At 38.7% G+C, this 14,828-nt stretch overlaps 1 protein-coding gene and 1 long non-coding RNA gene across 11 annotated transcripts in view; one reads left to right on the forward strand and one right to left on the reverse strand.

The window, feature by feature from the left end:
* NUF2 (NUF2 component of NDC80 kinetochore complex) overlaps positions 1-5,329 on the reverse strand; it is a 30,654-nt gene extending 25,325 nt beyond the window's left edge. The window contains exons 1-4 of one of the 4 annotated variants that reach the window (XM_082406072.1): positions 5,210-5,329; positions 2,423-2,540; positions 1,619-1,761; positions 347-421 (exon numbers count right to left, since the gene is read on the reverse strand). In XM_082406072.1, coding sequence (XP_082262198.1) covers positions 347-421; positions 1,619-1,741 — 198 coding nt within the window. In that variant the 5' untranslated portion in view covers positions 1,742-1,761; positions 2,423-2,540; positions 5,210-5,329. Of the gene's footprint in view, positions 1-346; positions 422-1,618; positions 1,762-2,422; positions 2,541-5,069 lie in introns of all 4 variants that reach the window. The other 3 variants (XM_082406073.1, XM_082406074.1, XM_082406075.1) reach the window with 3 other exon arrangements.
* An 18-nt stretch (positions 5,330-5,347) lies between these two features.
* The window catches only part of LOC309635975, a 69,389-nt gene continuing 59,908 nt past the window's right edge, over positions 5,348-14,828 (forward strand). For 2 of the 7 annotated variants that reach the window (XR_014249137.1, XR_014249138.1), the window contains exons 1-2: positions 5,409-5,665; positions 6,097-6,226. This is a non-coding gene — a long non-coding RNA (uncharacterized lncRNA). Of the gene's footprint in view, positions 5,666-6,096; positions 6,227-8,306; positions 10,596-14,828 lie in introns of those variants that run through there. The other 5 variants (XR_014249139.1, XR_014249133.1, XR_014249134.1 and 2 more) reach the window with 5 other exon arrangements.

Genomic DNA, 14,828 nt, shown 5'->3' on the forward strand with positions numbered 1-14,828 from the left:
GTATCTCCTACTCTAATTTGGGAGTCCTTCATGAGAAGAGAACAGTATCTGTAAAGACTTTGTTGTTGCTTACTATAGTCTCTGAAGACAAACTGTAAATCTGTCAATAACTGCATAGCATCAATAACTTGTGTCATTTAGGTCTTTAGTAATAGTTTTCATCTTACTAAAGCTATCAGTATAGGCCATTATTATGCCTAAGATTCCCGTGTAAGTGACATTAATTTTAAATAAGCCTTGATTCTGTTAAAAATAAAGTCAAGAACTTCCCATCCTGAAAACCAGTACTCAATGTAAACATGAGAAATGCAGCAAAAAACATAATTTTGCCTCATCTTAAACCCACCATGTAAAAATGCTCCAGTCGAACTCCATATACTATCTGTAAAGCTCTCATGTAGATCATATGCAAGACTTCAGGCTACAATAGAAAAATAACTTTTAATACTCTGTTGCACCACTATCCCCATTGCTGTCCAATATTACAGTAAATGGATACAAAGAAGAAAAGAGTGATAACATTACTCCAATCCCCTTGAAATATTTCTTAATTTTTCCAAATTTTAAAACACCTTATATACTTATCAGTTTGCTCACATGTGATAAGTGTCAATAAGATCAGTTGTTTAAGCTTATATACAGAATGTCAGCAAGTATATTCAAATCCAATCCAGGCAATCTATCCACATTAGGGAATGGAAGATGGGTTAGTCTTTCAAAACAGGTTGTCAGACATATGACAAAAATAATGAGGGTGTATTTTTTTAAAAAGAACATGGGAAACCTTGTTTGGTGCCTCAGATGTTAAGGTTAAGATGCCTTAGCTGTTAAAGTGACTACTATGATCGAGGAGGTATAAATTTAATAGGATAGTATGGGATTTTTAACTTTTATCTTCTAAATCAGTGGTTCCCAAATGCTGGCCTATAGAACCTGTTCTCATCCATATACAAGTTCATTTATTCTGAGATTATTTGTTCTATTTTAAAGAATTAAAGAGGCATCAATATCAAGAAGTTTAAGTTCTACATCATTAAACCAGGTTTTATTATGTTATCACTTCAAGATGAACACAGGAAACTGGAAGGAGACTTTGGGATTTTCTGTGACACATGAATAGTTCTTTTTTGCATTTAATAACTAAAGATATAAAGAACAGTGTCTGTCAAAACAAGTCAATTCCCCCTTGGGGCATAATGCAAGAAAATTAATCTGTAAGCTTCCAAAGAAGACTGTTTCTAAGCACTTTTTCTGATTGGAAACCACTTGGAGTTAAGTTCCTTCAAGCTTTACCAATAAATGATACCCTCAGACCACTACTCCGATAATAAAAAGTTTAATATACTTTAATATGCCTATGGTTTAGAAGCTTTTTTTTCAGGGTCGGGGGAGAAAACAACCATATTAAAGATTTGAATTCCTAATGGGAATGTAGAAGTTGCCCCACATATAAACTTAATGTTATTTTAAAATTACACTAGGTGAGAGAGTTTCTCTGGATTAAAATGACTAGCCTATATCAAACAGTAATATACATGCCTTTCCACATTCTATAGACCTAGTAGTTTAATTTCTTTTCAAATAACATTAACCACATGCAAACACAATCACATTTTACCTTGGGATTTGGAGAAAGATCATTCTTGGAGAGGTTTTTACCATCAGCTCCTGTTAAGATTTTGTTTCGAATATGAACCACAATTTCAGCTACATTATATCTGGGGAAAGACAAAGTTTCCATCTTGGGAGTCTCCTGTTAGTCTGAAGGAATTGAAAACAAAAATCAGAAACATGGCACAACAGGCAGTTTTCATTATGTAGAAGCTGATAAATATAAGGACAAAATTAACAACCCAAGGTTGAACTATATTGATAGTAGTGTTAACTACCATCAAATCATCAAACATCCTAGTAAGATAACATGAAAGACAATATATATATATATATATATATATATATATATGTGTATATATCTCCTAAAATAACTTTTATTCTAAAGCAACACAGTCATTTTCTAGTTTTCTTAATGCTGTTTTCTTTCATATGGGAAAGAAGACAGGTTGAACAGACAGATGAGAAACTTCTTTAAATCTGGGGGGCACAGAGTTTAATAAGATCTATCCTGAGAATTAATCCTCAAAGCAAGATATATAGGCAACACTATCAACAGAATCTATACACAAACAACAGCAAAACAGCATAAATAATAAAACTGTATTCTGATTTAACATTCTATTCAATGTACACACAGTGAGATGATTAATTAATAAGGTTTGAGATGTAAGTAGGAAGAGAGAGAAAAAAAAAAAAACAACTGTAATTGGCAGGAATTCCAATCACTAGAGTGAGAACTTGAAAAATAAAATAAAATAAAACAAAAAACCACTTCCCCTAATGTCCTTAGATAGTAAAATATTCCCACCTGTGTTCTCCTAGAGCAGTAGTTCTCACAACTTTGGACACACTTTTGGTTGTCAGGACTAGAGTGCGGACGCTACTGGAATCTGGTGGGTAGCAGGCCCAGCATGTTGCTAAACATCCTGCAATGCAAAAGGGGGCCAATCAACAGAAAAGAATTATTCAGTTCAAAATGTCAATAATGCTGAGGTTAAGAAACCCTACCCTACAGCTAGCACTGAACTCTGTTATAATACTTGCCACAGTGTATTGTGATAATGTTTATAGAACTCTGGCACTGCATTGTGAGGCAACAGTAAGCTAAGACACTTTCATTTTCTCCATATCTCTAGCTATGCCTAACAGAATAGCAATAGTAACAGTAGTCGTAGAAGCAGCAGCAACAGAAGCCACTTTCTCCGCCACTCGGTTAACAATACTTGGTTCATTACTTATGGATCTCCTACTCTCTAGAGAAGCAGTGTGAGCCCAGAGATCCAAAGTGAATACACTCACTTTTGCAAACAAACTGAAATGACCCACAATTCTGGAAATCTATTTCTTTAGGCTACTAATGTTTCTCTGAATGTTAGGGTTAAAAGGCAGCTTTGGCAACTTTAACCACTGACAAATGCAGGAAGCCATTCTAAAAGATGATTAACAAATAACTTCTCAGTTCTGCTTAAACACTTGCAAACATCACAGAATTCACTGTCTCAGGGAAACTTTCTACCTTAGTATGTCTCTAATAATCAGATAACTCTCTCTCATACTGTGTAGAAATATGTTTGTTGTAACTCTTACCTTCTGGTCCTACTTCTAGTCATTGCAACTACTTAGAATATATTAATCCTTGTTTTTATGACTCCACTTTCAAAAACGTGAAGAAAGCTATCATATCTCTGCTTAGCCCTGTCTTGTCTAAGGTAAGTATACTTTAAGAATAGCCACTCCTTTTACGACTTTGTTTTTAAAAGTTTACCATTCTACTCACTTTCCTCTAAAACTGTTTTGTCAATGTCTTCTTAAAGTGTAATGCTCAAATTGAACACAATACTCCAGATATGGTCTGCTTAGAGCAGAATATCAACACAGTTGATGATGGTCACTGCTGATCTTGTGCTACTATAACACCTATTGACAAATATATATATGTGTGTGTGTGATTGACTGAAACTCCCAGAACTTCTTCAGCATAGCCCGCTTCTCCATGACTTCTTACGTGACTTCGTAGCCAACAAGCCAGGACTTCCCCATGTTCTGTTTACATAATTGATTATTTGAACCTTAAGCAAGGATTTGCATTTCCTATTATTGAATTTCCCATTATTCCTATTTCCTATTATTGAACTTTGTAATTTGCATTTCCTATTATTGAATGTCCTATTATTCCTATTTCCTATTATTGAATTTCATAATTCCAAGCTTTCCTTCTAGAGCCAGAATCTTTTTGGATCCAGATTCTGACACCTCATATATTATATGTCCTTTTCAACATAAATATGCATTCTATATTTTCACCTAAGTCATAGATTTAAAAATCATCAATTGCCCAAAGACTGCAGAAAAAGTCAACTTTCCAAAACAAACTATATCTGGATCAGAGATGGTCTCAATAGAGAAAGAGGTGTAAAATAGCTTCATTAATTATTATCGCACATCCCTCTCTTCTAAAGTCTTGCACACTGTGCTATCAGATGAATCTGTATAGAACACCAAATGCATCATGTAACATCTTTACAAAAATACTTTAATTACTCATCCTACCCACCACATCAAATAACCTCATGAATTTTCTGTTACAAGTTAGTCTCCTTCAAGACGTTTCCCAAATTTCCAATGTTTCCTTTTGGAACCACCTCCCATATCCAATTTCTATCTTTCTTTGATAGTACAACTTCAGTTCCAATTCATTCATGTGTGTGTGTAGAGAGGGAGGGAGAGCCGGACAGAGGAGAGGGAGAGAAAAGGACAGAGGGGAGAGAGGGGGAGAGAGGCCTTCCAATACAGTTTGAGCTCTGGTGGGATAAAGTATATAAATGACCTAGTATATGTAAAGTGACCCTCAGATCGCCTACCAAGTAGCAGGCATTTACTACTAATTACCCCTCCATTCCTCATTTATTTGCAACACCACGATCCTGTGCACAGTAGGTATTGAAAGAATACCGATTAAATTTCAGACACTTCATTTTTCTAAAATAAACTAGATCGTGGAAATCAAACTCCCAGGAACCAGAGGCTAAACAAAAACAAAGAGAAAAGACTCCCAACCTCAAAAAATTAAGTAAAAAGTTTCCTGAACTCATTCAGGGAGAATGATCGTGCCACGCATGCAAAGCGCCACGCATACACCGCTCTCTTCCTCTGACTTTTGGATTAAGCATGATATTTTTGCCTTTTGATTTTTGGGTTTGACTTTGGTTAAGCGATGTTTGAGCAACGGAGACTTGTCTACAAAGACAGTGGACCAGCATCTGCAACCCCATAACCTTCTAAATAACTGGGTTAAAAATATACAAATACAAGATTTAACTGACCAGCTGCACCTCAAGTTTCTTTTCCCGTAGTCTATGCTGTACTAGCAAACACCCATTCGTTTCGTAGGAACTGGGCTCAGGTTGTTTGGGGGACTAAAATCCAATAAAAACGACCTATGAGCTTTCCCCTACCTCCCAGGGGCTGGCTTCTCCAGCCTCCTCCCCAGCTCTATGCGTAACGAAAACACTGCCAGGCTCCGGCTGGCTGCTCCGGAGCGAGAGGGCGCACTCAGTCTCGCGTCCTCTGTCCGAGAGTGTCTGCACTCACCTACCGCACCAGCCGCCCACAGGAAGGCTGCGAGTCCGCGGAGCAGCTACAGGCGAACTCAAAAATCAGCAAACACCGACCGTTGTCTCTTTTCAAACCTGCCGCCTCCTACTGGAAGTCCCACCCCATTCCGCCCCGCCCACTTCCTGCGCTCCGCCGCGCCGGGTGCCGGTTGGGCTCAAAAGACACGAGACGGCTGGTGCTGGAGTTGCGAGAGAGGACGTCGGGCTCCGAGCGGAACTATTTTTCGCGGAGTTGGCGTCTAGTCGGACCTAAATTCCGCAGGAAATGGGAGCGCCGCGGTTTGGGGGAGGAGTCCGGGGCTGGTACGAAGTTCCGCGAGACCTTTGAACAGTTTTGGAGTCCGAGGTGAAGAGCGAAAGTGAATAGAGGGTTTCTGGAAACGAGCTAAACTCAAGGGGCCAAGGGAAGGAGGACGTGGGGCTCTCAGTGGGGCAGGGTAAGTCATAGAGTCTCAGAGTAATAACACCGATATTTTTTGAGCGTTGATTGAGACGCCAGGTTCTGTGTTGGATGCTTATAGGCATTATCTCATTTAGGCTTCATTAAAAAGGGAAAGGGGGCTAATAGATACTATCATCAAATGAGGGATTAAATCAGGGATATTGTGCAACTAGCCCAAAGCTGTGCGCAGTAGTTCACAAGTAGCATAACCAGGATTTGGACACAGATCATCTGATTCTGCGTTGGTGAGCCTAACTTCAAAAGGTGGGAGCAGTCTTAACAGTTCATCTGGTCAAATCCTTTCACATTTACAGGCAAGAAACCTGGGGCTCAGAAGTGATTTGTTTCCACTTGTATAGTAAGTGGCACTATCTAGTGTAGAACCCGTGTCCTTTGTTCTCCCTCCCTTCATTCATCCCTCTACAGGAGCCAGGCACTCCCGGTGCTAACAACATTGAACTGTTCCCCAAATTTGCACGTCCCGGAGTGAGTTGGATTCTTCAGATGATGCGTGGCACTTCATACATGATCACAAGTCTGGGTCTTGCAGCAGAAGGTACGACTGGCCTAATTGTCGGGGGTGGGGGGACCATTTAGTTTTATTATGGCTTGGAGCTCTAGAAGCCGTAATAGGACTTGCTTCTGACTGCAGCGTACAGTATTATCTAGTGAGGGTGGTGTATTGGGTGGGAAGTCTGCACTGAATCAAGTGAAAAATAATACTGGAAAGACTGTATTGAAAGTACACAAATTCTGGTGCTTTGTTGTAGGGGGGTGGTGGAGGCTATACCTATTGATATAGAAATTTATACCGATTTGAAATAAAAATACATTTCATATTCAGTAGTTTAGGGCTTCCTTTTCCCTTTTCTATGTCCACTTACTGATGTAATTCTCAAGAGTCAGAATCTAGTAAAATTCAAAAGTGAGTTAGAAAATAGATTTTTTAAAAAATACTTGGAGTGAGGAGAGGAGAGAAAAAAGACCTTTCTCATTGGCACTTACCAAATCAAACTGATTACTTGTGCATGCACATACTCCACTAGGCGGTATCTTCTTAGAGGCAGGGTAAAGGACCATAGTTAGCATAATGGCTGAGAGCTCAGCTCTTGAGTCAGAAAGAGCTGGTTTTAAATCCCTCATCACGGGGCTTCCCTGGTGGCGCAGTGGTTAAGAATCCGCCTGCCAACCCAGGGGACACTGGTTCGAGCCCTGGTCCAGGAAGATCCCACATGCCGCAGAGCAGCTAAGACTGTGCGCCACAGCTACTGAGCCTGCGCTCTAGAGCCCGCGAGCCATGACTACTGAGCCCGCGTGCCACAGCTACTGAAGCCCGCGCACTTAGAGCCTGTGCTCCCCAACAAGAGAAGCCACCACAATGAGAAGCCTGCGCACCACAACGAAGAGTAGCCCCTGTTCACTGCAACTAGAGAAAGCCCGCACGCAGCAACGAAGACCCAATGCAGCCAAAAAAAAAAAAAAAAAAAATCCCTCATCACACTGCTTACAATCTGTATGGACTCAGGCAAGTTGTTCAACCTAAGTAAACTGGTTTATGCATCTTTAAAGTAACAATAATATTTTATAGGGTGTCATGAAGATTAAATGGATTCATTCAGGTAAAGTGTCTGGCAGAATTGTAAGCACTCGATAAGTATTACCTGTTATTTTGACTATTATTATTTATACATTGTCCTAGTAAAATATCTTGCAAATGGTAAGTGCTTGACAAATGCCTGAACCATTGTTAAGAGTCCAGACAAGGAAAGAGTGACCTATATGTAAATGAAGAATAGAATGGACCATATGGAGAGAGAAAAATGAGGTGAAGGAAGAGCAGGATGACTCTATTTACAATAAAATAATTGTTTATTTGGTGGATAATTTTACTGTAGATATGGCAAATTGATAGTTATATTAGAAGTAAAATTAAGAAAAAAACGAATGGGTATTTATTCAGATTGTCTCGATTATAAGGGTAGATCTGATTTTTCAAAATTCAGTTGTCTGTTACTGGTCATTGTGAAGTAGAGGGCAGAAATCCAGAAATCCCAACCTAAACTTTCTAGAGTTTTGTCATTATCCATAAAGACATTAACTACAGCAGAAAATTAGACTCCAGTACTCTTTATGGCTGTAGCATCTTTTTTCCCCTGGACCTATATACCTTCACATGCTCTGTATCTGCTCTTATATTTCATTTTCCCTGTCAGCTCTCCTCCCATTACCTCCCTTCCCAGCCTAGACTGCATGGTTTATCAACATCCAAACTCCCAGCATCCCTTGCCTCTGACCCCAGTGCCTGTCAAAATCCTAACCCTGAATCTGTCCCATAAATCCCCAGCTGAGCACCCTGGAGAAAATCACACAAAGTGATGTACAACAGGTTCTTGGTCTGCAGCTTCAGCTCACCCCCAATTCTTGACACTCCTTTATCATTTGTCAGTTCCCTGTCTTATAACTTGCAGTGATTTCTCATAACTACCTTGCCATCCTCAGGTTCAACTTCTCTTTTTATTTGAAGGTGACTAGAGTAGTGTAAAAGATATTTTTCAAGCACTTAACACACATTCACATGCATCTGCGACTTTTATGCCAGTTTCTTTTCTAATTTTAATTCCATGTTCCTTTTCTAGATTGCACTTTAGATCCTGAATGACAGACCTGTAAGGACTGAGCAGACCTTTGACTGACAAGATGGGATGCTCAGTGAGACCATGGCAGCCTGCAACTAGGACTTTATCTTTAATTCAGGTGGTGGTCCTGTGGTAGCTAGTGCTTTTGGTTAAAATTTTTAAAATCTCTTTTTTAAGTGACAGGAATTCCAAATTGTTGTTTCTGCTTTGTTTTAAGTGGGTCAGTGAGGATGAACAGATGAAATACTCAGACTGGGTCCTACACCCTCCTTGCCATCAAGCACCCACTTATTTGAATATAGAGATTTCCCAGGGGCCACAGACATTTCCAGCAACCTTGTTCCCAGTTAATTGAGAAAATTCAAGCCATCATGCAGCACATTCCTTAACTTCCTGCCCACCCATTTCCCTTACCACCGCATTTATCTGCCTCTCTCTTATTGATCTCAGAAGATGAATAGTGCCTACTCCTCCTGTGCTATTAATCAGTGCCTCTTTCTAGACCTCTCTGCTACATTTTACACCATTAATCAGACCCTTCTTGAAACCTAAGTCCCTTTGCTTCTCTCCTGTGTCTTCTGCCTATCTCGTGCTTCTTAGGGGGCTCTTTCTCTTTCTGCCCTTTATACAGTGTAAGTTTCAACCTTGATTTTTCTTTTTTTTTGCATAAATCTTCTCCTTCAGAGTATCATCCATTCTCATTGTTTTAATCTATTTGCTTAAGGATCCAAAAACTACTGCTATCCCTGACTTCTTCCTTGAGATTCAGATTTTTATTTCCTTGCCTCCTAGATAGATGCATTTGGGAGGGCTCCTGAGCCATTCAAATTCTAATTTATCCCTTTCTTTTTTTTCAACTGCCCAATCTATCTCACTGTTGCTTCGGGCCTTACAACCCTCACCTGCATCCCCCACTTTGTCTTCTAAGTAGCAGCCGTAATGATCAGTCTTAAATGTAAATCTGACTATTTCACTGGTCTGGTTAAACTTCTACAACCCCTCCCACCATCACCTCCAAGACAAAGTCCAACTCCATAACCTGCACCCTGGGACCTCCATGATCTTGCCACTGTTTATGTTTCCACTGTCATCTCCCATCACACCCACTGCCCATTCATGAGGCTGTTTTATACTTTGAGACCTTTTCTTATTCTTGTTGACTCCGTCTGGACTGTCTTGATTTTCTTTGCCTGATCCCTACTTTCTTTACTTACTTTTCAGATGTCTTCTAAGAAGCCTTTCCCTAATCCACAGTCTGAACTAGTTGACTTTCCTTCTGACTTTCTAGGTATAGATTTATTCATTCAAAAAATATTTATTGAGCCTCTTATTTTATGCCAGACACTAAGCTAGGTACTGGAAGTATAATAATGAACAAGCATATGTGATAATAATCTAATAATTGACCTAACAGAGCTTATACTCTCATAGGGAAGGGAGACAAGTAATTAAAAAAAAAAAAATTGTGGTTTAGTCTGAGTGGCTCCATGCAGGAGACTAGCTAGAAATTGGCCAAGTTAAAGGGTGGAGGGCAAGAGAGGTAACAACCGTGAAGGCCCAGACATGAGAGGAGAGCACAGCCTAGGAACAGAGATTCTAGACACAGGGCTGGGAGGTAAAGAGGCACCAGATCATGAAGAGTATTACTAGTCATGTTAAGGCGTTTGGACTTCTTCTTAAAAGTAATAAGACGTTTAAAGGGTTTCAACAAGATTAGGTTTGTATTTAGGTGATGACTAGCTGCTGTGAGAAAATAGAATTGAAGAGTGGCAAGACTGAAGGAAGGAAAACCAGTTACGACCTCATTGTAGTAATCCAGGGGAAAGAAGATGGCAGCCTATACTAGGGTATTGCCAGCATGGATGGAAATAGATCCCACTGGAATTCAGGAAGTAGAAGTGGCAGGACTTGATGACTGAATTGGGCTGGCAGAGGTGAGAGAAGTCAAGAATGAGTTCCATAAACAAGTTTTAGTGAGGACCCTATTTGCTATCATATGTTCATGGTCTAGACGTCATTAGACATTGTAGATGCTTGATAAATATCTGCTGAGTGAGAGTTTTCTGGCTTGAGCCCCTAGATAAATGGGATGCCATTCTCTGATTTAGGAAATATAGAGGTGAACTCATTTTGGGAGGTGACTGGTGATTGAGTTTTGGACATGTCTAGCTCAAGATGCCTGTGGAAGATACACATGAAAATGATAGATACAATGCAATTGGGAGAGATCTCACGTGTATTCTTTGTATACTGAAAAAAATAAAAGTTTATACTTTATTGAAATGATCAGTTTTGTGTCTGTCTCCACTATTGCACAGGGCTGATTCTAAATGACTTGATTCCCTAGCACCTAACGTTTGTGTCTAGCACAAACTGGGTACCCAGTCAGTGTTTGTTGTTGAATTGTGAACTACTCCTTTTTAAACATGGTCCATCTAACAGGAGAAATTAGTAATAGTAGTAGCCTCTGAGGAGGGAGACTGGGGCTCAGAGTGAAAAGATTTTCTTTTTATTGAATATACTTTGGTTCTTTATACTTTTCCCCCATGTGCTTATATTTCCTATGAAAAATAAAAAGATGAGAAAGAAGTGTTCTATTTGTATGAACTTTAAACTGAAAACAGTACTCCAACTATGATCTGATTGGTATAGAGTAGAATAGTAATGATATCTGAGGTCATACTAGCTTTTTTTTAAAATTTTTTATTTATTTATTTTTGGCTGTGTTGGGTCTTCGTTTCTGTACGAGGGCTTTCTCTAGTTGCGGCAAGTGGGGGCCACTCTTCATCGCGGTGCGCGTGTCTCTCATTATCGCGGCCTCTCTTGTTGCGGAGCACAGACTCCAGATGCGCAGGCTCAGTAATTGTGCCTTACGGGCCTAGTTGCTCCGCGGCATGTGGGATCTTCCCAGACCAGGCCTCGAACCCGTGTCCCCTGCCTTGGCAGAGATTCTCAACCACTGCGCCACCAGGGAAGCCCCATACTAGCATTTTTTGACCACATCACATTATCAGTTGGTTTACAAATTTGATGACTATCATTGATGCCATTGTTCAATTCACTTACACAAATAATATTTATTCATGTCTTAAAAATAATGACTAACCATGAATAGCAGGCTAAAGTGAAATTATGAACACATACTTTATATTAAGGGCATCAAAAAATCTTTGAAACAATGTATCGTGAGGTATAGGTAAAACCTACTAAAGCAAATGAGTATCATAGTTTTACATCTGCCTAACAGTTCATGTGAGAGGAAACAGTGTGCCTCTTTGACCTGGCAGCTACCATTTATTGCTTGCCAACATTACAAGTAGTATCTAATATACAAAACCCTTATTTACAACTGTTGGAATATCCTTTACACGTCCTAACTAGTTAATTATGAATGAATAGGTAAAAATGCTTTTATATATTTGTGAATTGACATTTTAGTGTATAATTTATTTAAAAGGTTGGGGTTATAGGTATACTGAAGATGCACTAATATTTAAAGTGGTAAATTCTAGTAACATTTTTATTTGCACAGCATATTCACTGGGTGGCGCTATTGTATTAATGTTAACCTTACACAATTTGGAAGTTCTGTTTCATTTTCTTTTACATAAGTAAATAGAATTAGAGTGTAAACATTGAACACAATGTTCTAGGTGGAAAAAATTAGATTCTGAATTTATTGGCTTTAAGATACATGTTTAGAGTTCAGGCTTAAGAAGACAAGCAGCATTGAATTCAAAGTAGCTGTCTGCTTTTTATTACCTTTTAATCATTCCAGACCTGTTAATCTACTTCATTCCTCAGCTGTGTTCATCTTTGTTAGTAGATTTGGAAACTGAGCTATACATTTGAGGTACTGTAAACAGTATCTTTGTTTTGGATTCAGATGAAATTTTCAGTTTGAAACCATAAAATGTGTCTTCTGTTAATCTGCGATGAACTCTAAAGCAGATTTAAGGAAGCAAAAATTTGGTATGTTATATTCTAACGTCCTAGTATCCTATCCCCAGCTTTCACATCAACCTATATTATTTTAACACAGTATAGAGAGCCTTAGGAATTAATAGTCCAAAAAATTGGATATTGATAAAAATATTTGTCCAATGTGACTTTTTTAAATGCAATTTTTATTCTCTGGGTATTTCCAATTTTGGTATCATAATATTCTGTGGTGTTTCCAGTTATTTCAAAGGAGTTTAAAAGATTCTCAAGGGGGAAAATGTTAATATTAATGAACGCTTATGTTAAAATTAATCATAACAAATTTTGGAAAAGGAAGTTAAAAAAAAACAGAACCAATAATGACAGTATCATAAATCAGAAAACTCTGGAGATAACTAGTTTTTTTTTTTTGTCAGAGTGTTAGTGTCACGTTGTCATTCCTATAGATTCTTTTTTACTAGTGATTTCTATTATCTAGAGTAATTCTTCTAGTATGGACTTTATTTAATGAACCCTTAGAAGGAAATAACTTCTGAGTTCTCAACATCTTTTCATAGCCCCGAATCCTGTTTTCTCTCAGAAAGGAGACTGTATCTGAGTGTTTTATCAAAACATTTCTACATTAAGTACCAAGTAAGAGTATCTAATTTCATCGTTAGTATTTGAAAAAATTACCCTTCAGTTTTCACTGACTATTTATTAAGCAGGCAACCTGATAAACAGGTTGACCATATAAATTCAAAATTGATACCTGAATATTGCTCCTAAGATAACCCATTATGACAATTTCCATTTATATACCTTTTGCATACAGTACTTAAATAATAATTCACATTCATAGAAGATATTCTAGGTGCTAGGTCCTCTTCATGTATTATTTCATTAATTCTCACAACTGCATGAAGTAGTTTCCATTCCCATTTTTCAGATGAAAAACCAAAACTTAACTCACTTAAAAAACTTAAACAATTTGCTTATAGTCATATATCTAGAAAAACGGAGCCAAAATTTGAACCCATGTAATCTAATGGGGGAAACTCTGTCTTTATCTGCTGTACTGTGCTACCTAATCTTGAACCCTATAACTGGTAGGGACAGTGTTAATTTTTGTAACCTGAGCAGTAGACCCCTTCTTTTTATGTTCCTCAGGTTGTATCCTTGGGTCCTTCTAGGAAAGATTGTATCCCTAGATACCTTCCACCCTTTACCAACCCCCTACAATACTCACAAAATACCTATGAAGCCTTGAGCAGTTCTTTGGGGAAGAATTTAGTTGACTGGATTCTTTGATCTACTTTTCCCTTGTGTTCTAGGGATTATGCCCCCTTGTAGGCTTTTGGGTAGACTGGCAGCCTGCCTCACAAGGGCATTCCAGGCCTTCAGAGATGTCCTGTGTAGGTATTCTCACCTTCCTAACCCTCTTTTCCCACAATTTGGCAGCTTCCAGTGTCTCTCCCAGCCCTTATTTCCCTGGGACCTATGATCATTCCAAAGAAAAAGAGTAAAGTTCCAGGCTCGCTGTTTCTGCCTTTGTCTTAACAGGAAATTTCACAGCTATAGCCATTTGTTGGTTGTCATTTGCTTCTGGTTCTGCTCATTGATGCGGGCTCCACCAAAAGTTTTTTCGTGGAGCTAATATTAACTAAAACAACACATTTAATGCATTTACTCCACCCCAAGGATTAATTTCCTTAGGAAAACCACTATTTGCTCTATATGAGAAATTCATAATCACAGTATTAACATAATTTTGACTTATTTCTTAGGAATAAACCAGACTATATTATGCTAGGAGATCATTCCCAACTCGAGTGACAATGAATTATCTTAAAATCACTTTATTTCTCCCCTAACCACAGTGGGGGTGTAGTTGTTCGGGGTGGGGTGAGGACATTTTATTTCATTGTGTTATGTTTTCATTTTAGGCTTGGAGACAGAAAGCAGAGTGGCAAACCACATAGGGTGGTAGCTTAGTAGGGAATAGAAATTTAAACTAAGATTCTAACCCCTAGGTTAATCAGAATTGACAAGATTGCAAAGATTTTGTATAAACTGTAAAGATAACGGCCATGATACTGTCAACAGGAGTTCATTGAATATTTGTATGTGTCAGACACTATACTTTCAGAACCAAAAATTAGGACAGATTTGCTACAGGTGCAAAATAACGTTTTAACTTTGTATTCTTCTCTAGGTGAGTGAAAAGGGAAAAACTCTGTTTCTACTCTCAACACTGTTTCACTTGTGGTCGCCAAATGTGTGGGGTTTTTCCCGTATGGCCAATTCTCTGATACCAGCATCAGTTCTGACACTATCTGTTGATAGCTGGAGTTAGTGTCAGAGCCCACAAGTTAAGGGCTCAGTCCCACAAGACTGCCACCACTTCAGAGGCCAATTGCAAGTCCCAGGTTGTCACCTGTACTTCTGACTGATGGACTAAAAATTAGAGTTCCCACAGCCCCCTCCTCAGGTTCAATAATTTGCTAGAATGGCTCACAGAACTCAGGAAAACACTTATGTCTACCGGTTAGTTATATAATAAAGGATAAAGAGGAACAGCCAGATGTGAGATACATAGGG

This window comes from Balaenoptera borealis, assembly GCF_965194805.1.
Source record: "Balaenoptera borealis genome assembly, chromosome: 1".
NCBI classification, from domain to species: domain Eukaryota; kingdom Metazoa; phylum Chordata; class Mammalia; order Artiodactyla; family Balaenopteridae; genus Balaenoptera; species Balaenoptera borealis.